At 41.6% G+C, this 13508-nt stretch overlaps 1 protein-coding gene across 4 annotated transcripts in view; it reads right to left on the reverse strand.

Moving 5' to 3' along the window:
* ARHGEF6 (Rac/Cdc42 guanine nucleotide exchange factor 6) overlaps window positions 1-13508 on the reverse strand; it is a 115298-nt gene that overhangs the window by 18128 nt on the left and 83662 nt on the right. For all 4 annotated transcript variants that reach the window (XM_069074152.1, XM_069074154.1, XM_069074153.1 and 1 more), the window contains one exon: window positions 3208-3354. In XM_069074152.1, the coding sequence (XP_068930253.1) occupies window positions 3208-3354 (147 nt within the window). The remainder of the gene's footprint in view (window positions 1-3207; window positions 3355-13508) is intronic.

Consider the following 13508-nt stretch of genomic DNA (forward strand, 5'->3'; position numbering starts at 1 on the left):
ATGTATGTATGTATATTATATGGATGAATGTATGTGTTTGTGTGTGCTGTATGTGGATGCAGATGGCATATGTGTGCACGTATGTGTGTGTAGGTCCGTGTTTATGCCCATGTATATGCATACCATAAACCTGAAATATTTTCTAGTCGCTGGATCATAGGATCCTAATTCTAGAACTGTAGCTCTGAGGCCCAGAGGAGGGGAAGTGGCTTGCCCAAGGTCACATGGACCTTGCGCACAAGGTGGCAGAGATGTTGCAAATGCAGGTGCTCTGACCCCCAATACAGGGCTCAGCCCCCTCAGCCACACAGCAAGTCCACGAAGAGTGTTTTCTCTTCAAAACTGAATGAAGCTAGGGGCGGCCAGGTGGCTCAGCGAGTAAGAGCACCGGCTCCAGTGTTGGGATGACCTGGGGATCGAATCCCGGGCTCAGGCATTCAGCACCACACCCAGAAATGACTGGCCGTGTAACCTTGAGCAAGTTACTTAACCCCAATTGCTTAAAAAAAAAACTGAATGAAGCCATGAGCTCTTACAACTGTACTTTAAAATGAGCATAACTTCTTGTTCTTCATCCTCGCCCCTATAAAGATAACAATTTAATGCCTGTGAAGCACTTTATTTCATATAAGCCTCCCAGCAGCCCCATGAAGGAGGTAGCAGAATTTCCATTTTACAGATGAAGACACTGAGGCTCAGAAAAGTAAGTCAGTCAACAGGCCTATAATGTGCTAAGCACCGTGCTAGGCACTGAGGATCCAAAGACAAAAGGAAGGATCAGAGACAGGATTTGAACCCAGGTCTTTCTGACCTGATGCTGCCCCATCCCCATCCCACTCCCAGGATCCTGTCCTGGCACAACCACAGCTTCCCCCCAAGGTGTAACAATCCCTCTAAAATTCCCTCTTTGCTCCGGTGTCCTCAGGCATCCTTAGACTTGACATTTAAAAGACACCCCTCAGCAGGCCCAGGAGACAGGCCTCAGCCTGGGACAACAGGGAGCCAGTAGGATACTAGGGTACAGCCATTATATGTGCTTGGAGACTAGGGAAATCCACAGAGTTAAGACCAAGAAGGCCAGGCAGCCACACTCACCAATGATTTCATTTCACATCATGAAAAAAGATTTCTGAACTTGTGAGATGGGTAAAATGAAGGGGAGGGGGGAGGAGAGGAAAGAGGATGCATTACAGGAAGCTCATTACCATAACATTTACATTAAGTGGTTGGTCATGATGCACTGGAATACTCAGGAACAGGGTTATCATTCTTTTAGTCACAAACAGAATTGGCTTAGGCAGAGTCCAACCAGGACAAGGATTTTCTTAACCTGAGGTCCAGGGACTCCTTGATATCAGGGGGGTCCATGAACTTGGATGGGTATTAAAAGTCCATCTTCATTTTCACTGACCTCTAACTGAAATTTAACATTTCCTCCAATTATTTAAAAACCTGATTCAGAGAAGGAATGTATCCACAGGCTTTTCCAGAAAGCCAAAGGGGTCCATGACACAGAGAAGGTTAAAAAACCCTAGGCTAGAGAGGAACTATCAAAAACTCTCCTTTAGTTACCAAAAAGTTACTTCCCAAAGGCCTTCTATGGGCCTTGGACAAGACAGGCAAACTTGCATCTTGTTATGTTTCTTTACTGGTTTCCCTAATTCAGCCATTTTAAAACAGTTTCTCTCTCTCTCTCTGTACACCCTCTCATCCTTCTTCCAGTCCAAACACCAAGGAAGTCTCTTCTCTACTTGAAAGCTAATCCCACAGGTGCCCGAGAGTCCATGATAGGCCTTCCCCTCTCCTGAAGGCCTTATCCTTTGTCCAGAATCTGCAGTGCCTTCTTTACTGACTATTCCTCTTTTGCTTTCAAATGTGCTTAGAGTTTCTCTACCCTAAAAAAAGCCAAAAACCGAACTCCTTCCTTCAACCTGACCCCATCCTGCTACCCCTTCCACCTACCTACCAAGTTATTTCCCTCCAATGCCTTCTTGTATTATCTACACTTCTTCTCCAACAGCCTTGTCCTAAACTCTTCAATCTGGCTTCCAATCCCAGCATTTCACTAAACTCCTCCTCTAGCAGGCCACCATTCATCTCCTCAACTCCTGCAATGAAGTGTCTCTCATCATTCTTCCTCCACTTCCTGAACCAAAACCTTCCCATCTTTCCATTGAATACCACCTCTTCCAAAAAGCCTTCCTTAATGACTCCAATTTATATGGAATTATGGCATCTCTGTGATGCCCAAACTACTGGGGACTTGGGGATTCTCTTTCTCCCTTTCTCTATAAGTAGGTAGGGAGGCAGGTAAGTAGCTAGCTAGTTAGACAGACACTGAGACACACAGAGATAGGTAGATCTTGGAAGGTAGACTCTGTAGTCCAGTGTCTACACAGCTCTTATGAGATTTCTTTGGCTCCTAAAATGGATTTCTGAAGGCTAAGGATGCCCACAGAGGGTTAAATGAGACTGCTGAACAAAAGCCAGGTAGAATGTCCCAAGGCTAAGATGAAATCTTTCATTTCTACCTCAATTTTTTTAGTTCTACCTCCGGTCTGAGTCCATTGTCCCAAACAACTATCTGATTTAGGATTAGGAATTACTAAAATTTCCCCTTAGGCTTGGCATATAAATGAATTTGAACAAAACCTAAATCTAAGTAAAGGAAACAAGAGGTCATTGAACTCCATCCTCCAGCCTTGAATTCCTGCCTTTATTCTATACATGTGTTGGCAGCAAAAACAAAAGCAATATACCTTGGCTTTGGTGCTATATTTTGGTCAGTGAAAAGCCTCATGATGCCTCTAAATATCATATCTGTGTGTAGGTATGCATATGTATATGTATATGTATATGTGCATGAGTATACATATACAGGGTGTCCCAAAAGTCTTAGTATAGTTTTATGCTATTAAAATTATTAAAGCTTAAAACTACATTAAGATTTTTGGGACAGCCTGTATATTGTATAGAATGAGATTTTATATTGTATTTTTTCTAGCAGTTTCTCATGTGCGCGTTTTCCCTTCCCTGTTAAATTACTAACTCCTCAAGGGCAGGCAACACTCCTTATGTTTCTCCCCTAACTTCCAAGGTACTTAAGGGCAGTAATGGCCACAAAGGAAGTCTCAAATTTCTGGACCAAGACTCCTCACATTGCACCCTGGTGGAGGAAAGAGTCCTATCAAGGTCACAATCTCTTACCTCGTTGGTACCGCACTGCACCATTACTTGGGACATAAAGATGACATTGCCCAAGGTTTTTATATCATCTCCTTCCCAGCCCTGAATGGCTTCAGAAAGAATTTGCAACTCCAGCTGCTTCTTCTTTCTCAGGTCCTGACACTGGGCCTGTGGAGCCAAAGCACAACCTCTTTTGTTACTGTTCTTCTTCAAGGCAGGACTCACTTTCTGGGGAAATGGAGGTGAAAGAAGAGTCAAGTCAGAGGATTTTAGGTGATAAGACTGGCAGGAGATTCGACCACTCACTGCAGGACTTGGAGGGGTAAAAATATACAGCTGTGTAGAATGCAAGCCCCTGGAGAGGAGCTGATCATAAAATCTTAGAGTTCAAAGGAAAATAAATCAGAGGTTGCTAGTGCAATCTCTATACAAACAAGCATCTCCTTGATTCTCTTGACAAGTAGCCATCCAGATTTTGCTTGATCCCATCTAATGAAGAAGAGGCCACCACGTCCTAAGGCACATAATTCAACGTTAGGACGTCCCTTAAGGTTGCAAAGATTTTCCACACTTGAAATATAATTCTGCTTCTGTGCAACTTCTACCCAATGGTCCTAGGTCAGCTTTCCCCTAAGACTTTTCTTCTCCAACCTAAACGTTTCCAGTTCCTTCGTTCAGTCCCTATGTGGAATGAATCCAAGGGCCTTTACCAGTCTGCCTGATGGCTCTCTTGTGGATGTTCTCCATATCATCAGTGTCCTTCATAAAACAGAGTGCCCACAACAGAATATAATATTCCAGATGTAGTACAACCATGGTTGAGCCCTGTGGTGTCACCACCACCTGTGGTGACATACTGCACATCACGTCTCTCTTAACATAGACTAAGATTGAATTTGCTTTCTTGGCCAGAGTATCATGCTATTGACCCATACTGGGCTTACTTACAGGCCCCTGACATCTCTAGATCTTTTTCAAATGAACCACTATCTAGTCATGCCTTCCCCATCGTGTGCTTACCAAGTTGATTTTTCAGACCAAGTCTAAGATTTTACATACTTTATACCCACATTAAATTTCCTCTCTGTGATCCAATACATTTCCAGCCCTCTCAGTTTTGTGTTACCCACACATTTGATAATGCCTTTATCCCAGGTCATTAATTAAAAAGTTAAGTAGCACAGGGACAAGCAGAGATTGCTGGGTCACTCCACTGGAGACTTCCTTCCACTTTGCCATGCAACCACTCGTGACTTTTCTTTTAATCCAGTTATTTCACCAGTTCCAGATCTATCTAACTGTATTTCTCTAGCCCACACCTCTCCAGATTTTCCCCAAGACTATCATGAACGACTTTACCAACTGCTTGGGTAAAATCTCAGTTTTGCTTAGTCCCCAAGTAGCTTCTTGAAAATGAGAGAAAACAGACAATAAGATGAAAATAACCCAGAGACTGAAAAGAAAATCCTGGTCTTTATGTCTTCACCATTCAAATCAATCCTGTAATGAAAACATATGCTTTGTAGTTTACACTTTAATTAGGCCAGCAGTAGGTCCCTCTAAATAATGCAATAAATTGTCTTAGGAGAAGACGAAGAAAATTACTTGTAATTCAGAATGAACTGGGGTTGCCACAAGGAATGCTCAGGACAACAAAAAGGATCTTGTTTAGATTACAGGCCAGAGTTAAAAGACAATGGATAGAAGTAGGAAGTTGCCTACATAAAGAGAAACAGATTTAAACTTAATGGAAGGGGGGCGGCCAAGTGGCTCGGCGAGTAAGAGTACCGGCTCCAGTGTTGGGACGACCTGGAGATCGAATCCCAGGCTCAGACACTCAGCACCACGCCCAGAAATAACTGGCCGTGTAACCTTGAGCAAGTTACTTAACCCCGATTGCTCAAAAATAAAAAAATAAAAATAAAAATAAACTTAATGGAAGGGAAAAAAAACTTCCTAACGATTCCAGTTGTCCCAAAGTGGAGCAGGCTGCCTGAGAGCCAGTCAGCTTCACTAGCAGTTTTGAAGTGAAGGCTTGGAAACCGTCAGATATGATGGGAATGGGACTCTTGTTCAGATATCCACTGACTTCTGAGATCTCATCCAACTCTGAGAGTCTGGAATAACCCAGTTCCATGATGACAAAGCAAGAAGGCTCTAATTCCCAGACTGCTAACTGTGTTTTATGAATATATGAAGTGTCAAAATTCTATTAAATTTTAACACTGGAGAACAATTTAATGGCATCCCTCCCATAGTAAGTGCATACATGAGCACACACCATCGTTCTAAATGAGATGGATTGTTTTCATTTCATGCTTTCCCTAAAACCTTTGCTGTCTTTTTCAATAAAACCATCACATCTTTTCTCAAATGGTATGAAGCAAAGGATGCAGTCAAAAGTTCCTTAGTCTTAGAGTCAGGCAAACCTGTTTTGAATGTTGTCTATGTCACTTCCTAGTCATGTGCTAAAATGGAACAGAGTAGAGAAAAGGAAGAAGCAAGACCACTAAATACTTCTAATAAGTAACAGAAGAGAGGTTCTTTCTGTAGAGGAAGGAGCTGGACCATCTAAGGAGGAAGTGCTTGCTCACCTCCAAAGAAATGAGGCTGTGGCAAGATCTCAATCAGGTGAGAATTCATCTACTATGGCTCAGAGAAAGAAAAAATAACTTGTGACGACTGGCGACTCCCAAGTGAGGGGAGAAGGAGGTGGTTATTTGTCAAGGCAACAATAACAGAGAGCTCTACTGTCCTCCAGGACATGATAGAAAACCTTCCAAGATCTATCAAAACAGATGACAACTCCCCACTTTCAGCGACTCAGGCAGGTACAAAGGATATGGCCAATGGAGCCTAGAAATTATTGTCAAAGACTATGAAGTCAAGAGCAAGAAACTAAAGACCTCAGAGACACACGTGGTGTTGTCATCATTGCTGCCCATCAAGGGCAAAGGTTTCAGAAGAGAAAAAAAGGTTTGGTAAGTCAACAGTTGGTTAAGAAGATGGCAAGTAAGAGTAAACTTTGGATCTCTAGACCAAGGTTCAAAACGCAGAGATTTACAGGGATAGGATACACCTGACAAGAACAGAGGTGGGAAAATATTTTCCTATAGTCCTACAAATCTAATCAAACGAACTTTACACTAAAAAGGAAGAGGGCAGGGGAAAACTATTTATTTCTATTAATTTCAATTGCACTGGTTCTCAAAGAATCCTTCAATTTAAACAAAACTTTGGCAGAACTCTTGTACTAAAACCCTCTGAAATGATTCTTGTTAATGACTATTCACAGACAATATGAGGTTCATTTCAAAAAATAAACCTGGGGTGTTTCCAGGTTCCCTGCAGCATAGTTGCATAGGAAGAAGCTGCAATGTGGGAAGAATAGGAGTAGAGACAATCAAAAAATTCAAAGCAGACAGATCAAAGAAGATGGGAGCAGCAAGAACCACAGCTTCAGACAGCTAGACAAAAATGCCCAAGGAGTGAGTAATAAGCAAGGTGATCTAGAAATAGTAATGCAGGGAGGTAAATGTGACCTCAGTGACATCACCAGGACTTTCTGGGAAAGGCCTTGACAAGTGGAATATCGATGCAAAAGGATATAACATACTCAAAAGGATAAAGATACACAAAGGCAGGGGGAGTGCAATTTTATGTAAAGAAAATACAGCAGTGTCAAAAAAAATCTCGGAACTAGACTTGAAGAGCATGGTGAAGAGGGGGCGGAGCCAAGATGGCAGCATAGAAGCAGGAAAACTCTGTGAGCTCCCCCCATAACCACCTCAAATACCTATGAAATATGACTCTAAACAAATTTTAGAGCTACAGAACCCACAAAGTGACAGAGAAAAACAAATCTCCTGCTAAAGGCAGCCCGGAAGGTGGACAGGAAGAGTTCATCACAGCACTCTGAGAACAGAGCCCAGCCCCAGGTGAGCCCCCAGTTTTAGCCCCAGGGTGACCCTAACAAGCAGCAGCTGGAAGGATTTCAGGAGAGTGGATCACCAGCAGTAGTGGTGGTTTCCAAAATTATCAACCCATAAATGCCAAAGAAAAACTGAGAGGTCAGTGTAGAATTCTGTTGGAACTGGGGCAGGGGGGACAGAGCAGTCTGGCCTCTGCCCCTGGAGCGAGAAGTGGCAGAGGTGTGGTGGCCCTGAAACCTGTTTGTATCTGTATCGCTGTCTTGGGTGGAGGTCCTGGGGTGTGTGACCAGGTGCCAGAGCCTGTGGAGGCATCTGAGAGGGCACCCAACTAATAGCCCTGGCAGCTGAGAAAATCCCAGAGATTTGGGACAAAGCTTTCCTCTCATGAAGCAGAGTTCTACTGTGGCAAAAAGCTGTAATGTAATGCCAAAAGAAGGCAACTTCCCAGGTTCAAAATACCAGCATAGGTGCTCTCTATTTTATTCAGTAACAAACCCAGAACAGAGAAGATCAAAACATGACATCATTCCAAATACAGCATTTACTAAGCATGATTAAATAATCTCCAAGGACTACCCCACCCCAGGACCTTCCAATCATTCAATCAATTACAAAGTCTCTGTTCTAAATACTTCTCCACCCCTAGGCTATACCTTCATTTGGTCCACCACAAAGCCCCTCTTCTCAAATGGAGATTAGTTTCCAAACATAAGTAAACTACCTTCATTTGTCAATCACAGAGCACAATAAGGTCAAAAGTTTCCCACCCCCAGGATCACAATTGAATCTACCCCAGAGTTACATCAAGTTTAAACACAGCACTTAATACCCAAATGGAGGTCTTTTCTTCATCTTGACACAAGGCAAGTTCTCAGCAATCTTAGTTCCTGGGGAGACAAGGCTTAGCAAGGCCATAAGATACATTGCCAGTCCCTTCATGAATTTATCCTCTGTCTGTAGAACAGTCCTAGAACCCCTGAACACATTAGCAAAGCCCTCTCCCAGGATTTCTGTAAACATACAACAAGAAAATCCTTCTTCAGGGCTTCTGAACCAACAGAAAGGCTCCCAGACCCCTGCAACAACAGCACTGTCCTTCACTAGTGGACAGTATTCATTCTGTCTGCAGCACAGTCTCCAGACCCCTGCAACAACAGCACTGTCCCTCACCAGTGGACAGTATTCACTCTCTGTCTGCAGGACAGTCTCAGGGCTTCTTAGCGAACAGCCAGGTTCCAGGACTTCTTCAACAAAAGGACTGTCTTTCACCAGTGGACAAATCTGGCAAAACAACATCAAAACAGACAGACAAAGTACCAGCAAAACAGCCATGTCTCCTCAGTCCTTGGCAGCTCAGGGGGCAGGTCTCAAAAGTCCAGGGCAATTCAAAGCGGCCACCAGCAATTCTCTTAGTCTCTCTCTCTCCACGAGGTGCTGCTTCCAAAAAGATCTTCCGCCTCTCTCTAGTGTCTCTCCAAATCTACATCACCAGCTCCTCCCAGTTCAGGACTTTCTTTTCACATCAACAAGCCCATCCCACAGGTGGGATTAACAAACTCTGGGTTTTAACACAATCAATTTGAAAACCAAGCCAATACAGGGGAATCTTTAATTGCCATTACTATCACAAAAGCTCAAAAGTCAAGTAATTGAGTGGCAACATGAGCAAGAAAAGGAAGCAAAGCAAACACAGCAATCAAATCTTAGATTCCTATTTTGGGGACAAAAAGGATCAAAGCATGGAACAGGAGGAAGACAACAAAATCAGAACTCCTGTACCAAAAGCTTCCAGAAAAATATGAGCTGATTACAGGCCATAGAGGACCTTAAGAAAGATTTTGAAAACTAAATAAGAGAAGTGGAGGAAAAATTGGGAAGAGAAATGAGAACAATGCAAGAAAATTAGGAAATGAGAGTCAACAACCTGACTGAAGAAAATAACACTTTAAAAAAGACTAATTCAAATGGCAAAAGAGGCTCAAAAAGGCAATGAGGAGAAGAAGGCCTTAAAAAGCCGAATTTGCCAGATGGAAAAATAATCTCAAAATCTCACTGAAGAGAACCATTCTTTCAGAATTAGACTGGAGCAAATGGAAGCTTTATGAAAATGGAAACTTTATGAGAAATCAAGATACTATTTAACAGATCCAAACAAATGAAAAAATACAAGGCAATGTGAAATATCTCATTGGAAAAACCACTGACCTGGAAAATAGATCTAGGAGAGATAATTTAAAAATTATTGGACTACCTGAAAGCCATGATAAAAAAAGAGGCTAGACACCATCTTTCAAGAAATTATCGAGCAAAACTGTCCTGATATTCTAGAACCAGAAGGCAAAATAGAAATTGAAAGAATTCACCGATCACCTCTTGAAAAAGATCCCAAAAAGAAAACTCCTAGGAATATTATACCCAGGGTCCAGAGTTCCCAGATCAAGGAGAAAATATTACAAGCAGCCAAGAAGAAAGAATCTGAGTATTGTGTAAACACAATAAGTATAACACAAGATCTAGCAGCTTCTACATTAAAGGATCAAAGGGCTTGGAATATGATATTCTGGAGGTCAAAGGAGCTAGGTTTAAAACCAAGAATCACGTACCCAGCAAAACGGAGTATAATGTTTCAAGGGAAAATATGGTCATTCAGTGTAATAGAGGACTTTCAAGCATTCTTGATGAAAAAACCAGAGTTGAATAGAAAATTTGACATTCAGATACAAGAAGCAAGAAAAGCATGAGAAGGTAAACGGGGAAAAGAAATCATAAAGAACTTATCAAAGTTGAACTGTTTATATTCCTGCATGGAAAAACGATAATTATAACTTATGAAACTTTTCTCAGTATGCAGATAGTTGAAGGAAATATAAATGTATATATATATGTCTATGTGGGAGGGCATATGTGTGTATGAATTCATATGTGAGTGTTGTGTATATATGTGTACAGGTATACATAGACAGAGGGCACAGGATCAATTGAACAGGAAGGGACGATCTTTTTAAAATAAAATTAAGAGGTGAAAGAGGAATATAATGAGAGGAGATAGGGAGAGACAGAATAGGGTAGATTATCTCATATAAAAGAGGCAAGGGAAAACTGTTACAATGGAGGGGAACAACAGGAAGGTGAAAGGCAATGGGTCAACTGTACTCTCATTGAATTTGGCTTAAGGAGGGAATAACATACACACTCAATTGGTTATCTTACCCTACAGGAAAGTAGGGGGGAAGGAGATAAGAGGGGGGATGATAGAAGGGAGGGCAGATTGGGGGAGAGGGTAGTTAGAAGCACCCACTTTTGAAAAGGGACAGGGTCAAAGTAGAAAACAGAACAAGTGGGTGGAGCGGGATAGGATGAAGGTAAATATAGTCAGTCTTTCACATTATATCCACTATGGAAATGTTTTGCATAACTACACATATACAACCTATATTGAATTGCTTATCTTCCCAGTAAGTGTGGGAGATGAGGGAAGAAGGGAAAGAATTTGGAATTCAAAGTTTTAAAATCAAATGTTTAAAAAATTATTATTTTTTTACATGCACTGGGAAATAAGACATATAGGCACTGGGCTATGGAGATCTATCTTGCCCTACTGGAAAGTTGGAGGGGGAATGGAGGAGGATATAGAGAGAGCAGATTCAGCGAGGGAGTATTCAGTAGGATTGCTGTTCTGGGGTGGTGGATAGGGGAAAGACAGGGAGAAAATTTGTAACTCAAAATGTTGTGGAAATGAATGTTGTAAACTAAAAATAAACATAAAATGTAATCATTAAAAAATTTTAAAATACATTTTTAAAAAAGAATGGTGGAGAGAATATGGGTAAAGATGAACAGAGGCATAAACAAAGCACCATCATCATTTGGAGTATACTACAGACCACCTAGACAGGAAGAAGAAATTTATAAGGCATTGAGGAAACACATTCTTAGCCTTCCACAAAGCCAGGATCATAGGACTTCAATAGTATAGACACCCAGTGGAGCTCTGTCCACTGAAAATGGAATAACTAATAATTTCTTGACTTGCTTTAATGTCAATTTCACTATTCAAAAGACAGAGGAAGTAAAAAGGGGGAATGTCTATTCTGGATCTGACTCTCACCAACAATGAAGAACTGTATTGAGAAACTTGTAAAGAGAAGTGATACTTCCATCACAGAATTTATAACAGAGAAGGGAGAGGACAGTTGGCCAGAGACTGATTTGGGGAGAACAGGTTTCAAAGTAGGATCCCATGGATTAAAATTCTACAGAAGTAAACCCAAGGGTGATGGGAATTTCTCAAGAATGAAGTTCTAAAGACACAAAAAGAAACAATTCTTATGAAGAAGAAAAAGACTCAAAGGACCAATCGGGATAAACAGGGAACTCATTATCCAACTTAGATGTGAAGAAGACATGAAGAGAAGCTGAAAGCCAGAACAGGAAGAGGAAAATCAATGGACAATACAGCACGGGGAGTGTCAGGATCGATAAGGCTCTCAACAAGCTGAGACTGGCAAGGAATGGATGCTAAAGGGGAATAAATAAGGAGTAGATTGTTTTTTCTCTCTTTTTTAGTGCTATACTGGGTAAAAGAGGAAGATGAAGGAAGGGACAGGACCTCTGTTCAAAGCAGTTGGAAGGACGGTAATGACAGATGACTGGGAAGATAAAGCTGCCTGATCTTACTTTGCTACCGGTTTTTTTTGCCACAGAGAATGACCTTTGGACTGAAAAGAGCAAGGAGGACAGAAGGATATGAGGAACTAATGCCTGGGATAGGTCCTGAAAGACATGGTGGCTGTGCCCCCATCAGTAATCACTGAAAGATGGTGGATGGTAGCAGAGATGCTACAGGATTGGCAAAGGGCAGATGTCTGCTTCCCTCTTTTCAAAAAGGCTGGAGAGCAGTCTATAAACTCTAAGTCCATGCATCTCACTGTGACACCTGGCAAAAGCCTAAAATGTGTCATTAAAGGGTCACAGAGGGCCATCTGGGCTTCGTCAATAAGAGGTCACAGCACAGGGACCTCCCTTGTTTTTGCTTTTTTTTACAGGAACACTAGTCTGGTAGATCAGGGAGATGTTATACACATAATGTGCCTGGATTCTTAGCAAAGCAACTGATCAAGTCTCTCAAGCTACTCTTCTGGAAAAGATAGCGAGATGTGTGCTAGACAACTGGGTAATTTGCTAGAATGAGAACTGGTCAAATGCCTGGGCCCAAAGAATAGTGTTAAATGGTTCAATGTCAGCTGAGAATAAGGTCTCCAGTGGAGTGCCCCAGGGATCCAGGTGTGGTTCTGGTCCACTGAACATTTTAATCAATGCCTTGGATAAAGGAACAGATGGTATTTTCGAATTGCAAACAACACAGACCTAGGCATGATAGATAGGGTGGGGGAAAGGGAGGAAGAGAGGAAGGGAGGGAGAAAGGAAAGAAAGGAAGGAAGGAAGGAAGAGAGAGAGAGAGAAGGAAGGAAGGAAGGAAGGAAGGAAGAAAGAAAGAAAGAAAGAAAGAAAGAAAGAAAGAAAGAAAGAAAGAAAGAAAGAAAGAAAGAAAGAAAGAAAGAAAGAAAGAAAGAAAGAAAGAGAAAAAGGAAGGAAGGAAGGAAGGAAGGAAGGAAGGAAGGAAGGAAGGAAGGAAGGACGACAGGTACAGAGGGATATAGGTCAGTAGGTAGATAAATATAGATAGACAGATAGATAGAAAAACAGATAATAGATAATACATTCGGTGTAAAGATTCTCACAGGCTCAAACAATGAGTTGAAATCTAATAAGACAAAATTTCATAGGAATAAGTAATTAATGTCTTACATTTAAATAAAAAATGAAAAGGACTTCACAGGACTAAGATTTGGGAAGCATGGCTAGCAGGCAGTATAACTGAAAAAGATCTGATGGTTTCAGTGGTTTCAAGTCACAAGACCAATATGAATCAATAATGGCATTTCAGTCAAGAAAGCAAATTCAATCTTTGTGTGCATTAAGAGAGGCATGGCACCACAAACTTAGGACCTGGACCTGACAGTTGGTACTGTACCTTGTCCTGGTCAGATCACATCTGGAAGGAACACTGTACTTAATTCTAGGCACCATACTTTAGAAAGAATATGAAGATGTCCAGTGAACAGAGACTGGTGGTGGGGGTAGGGTTTAACAGTAAAAAATCAAGTCATATGAAGATCACTCAAAGGAGCTGGAGAAAAGATGACTTAAGAGGACCATAAGAGTTTTGGTCAAATACTAGAAGGGTTCACACATGGTAAAAGGAGAGACTTGTTAGGCCTGGCCCTGAAGGGAAGAACTAGAAACAATGCGTGGAAATAGAAAAAGGAAAATTTTGCTTGATGCCAAAAAAAAAAAAAAAACTTCCCAACAATGAAAGCTGTCCCAAAG

This window comes from Petaurus breviceps, unplaced genomic scaffold (genome assembly GCF_028583685.1).
Source record: "Petaurus breviceps papuanus isolate PSGF00001 unplaced genomic scaffold, PetGlider_PUasm1.0 90881, whole genome shotgun sequence".
Taxonomy (NCBI): Eukaryota; Metazoa; Chordata; class Mammalia; order Diprotodontia; family Petauridae; genus Petaurus; species Petaurus breviceps.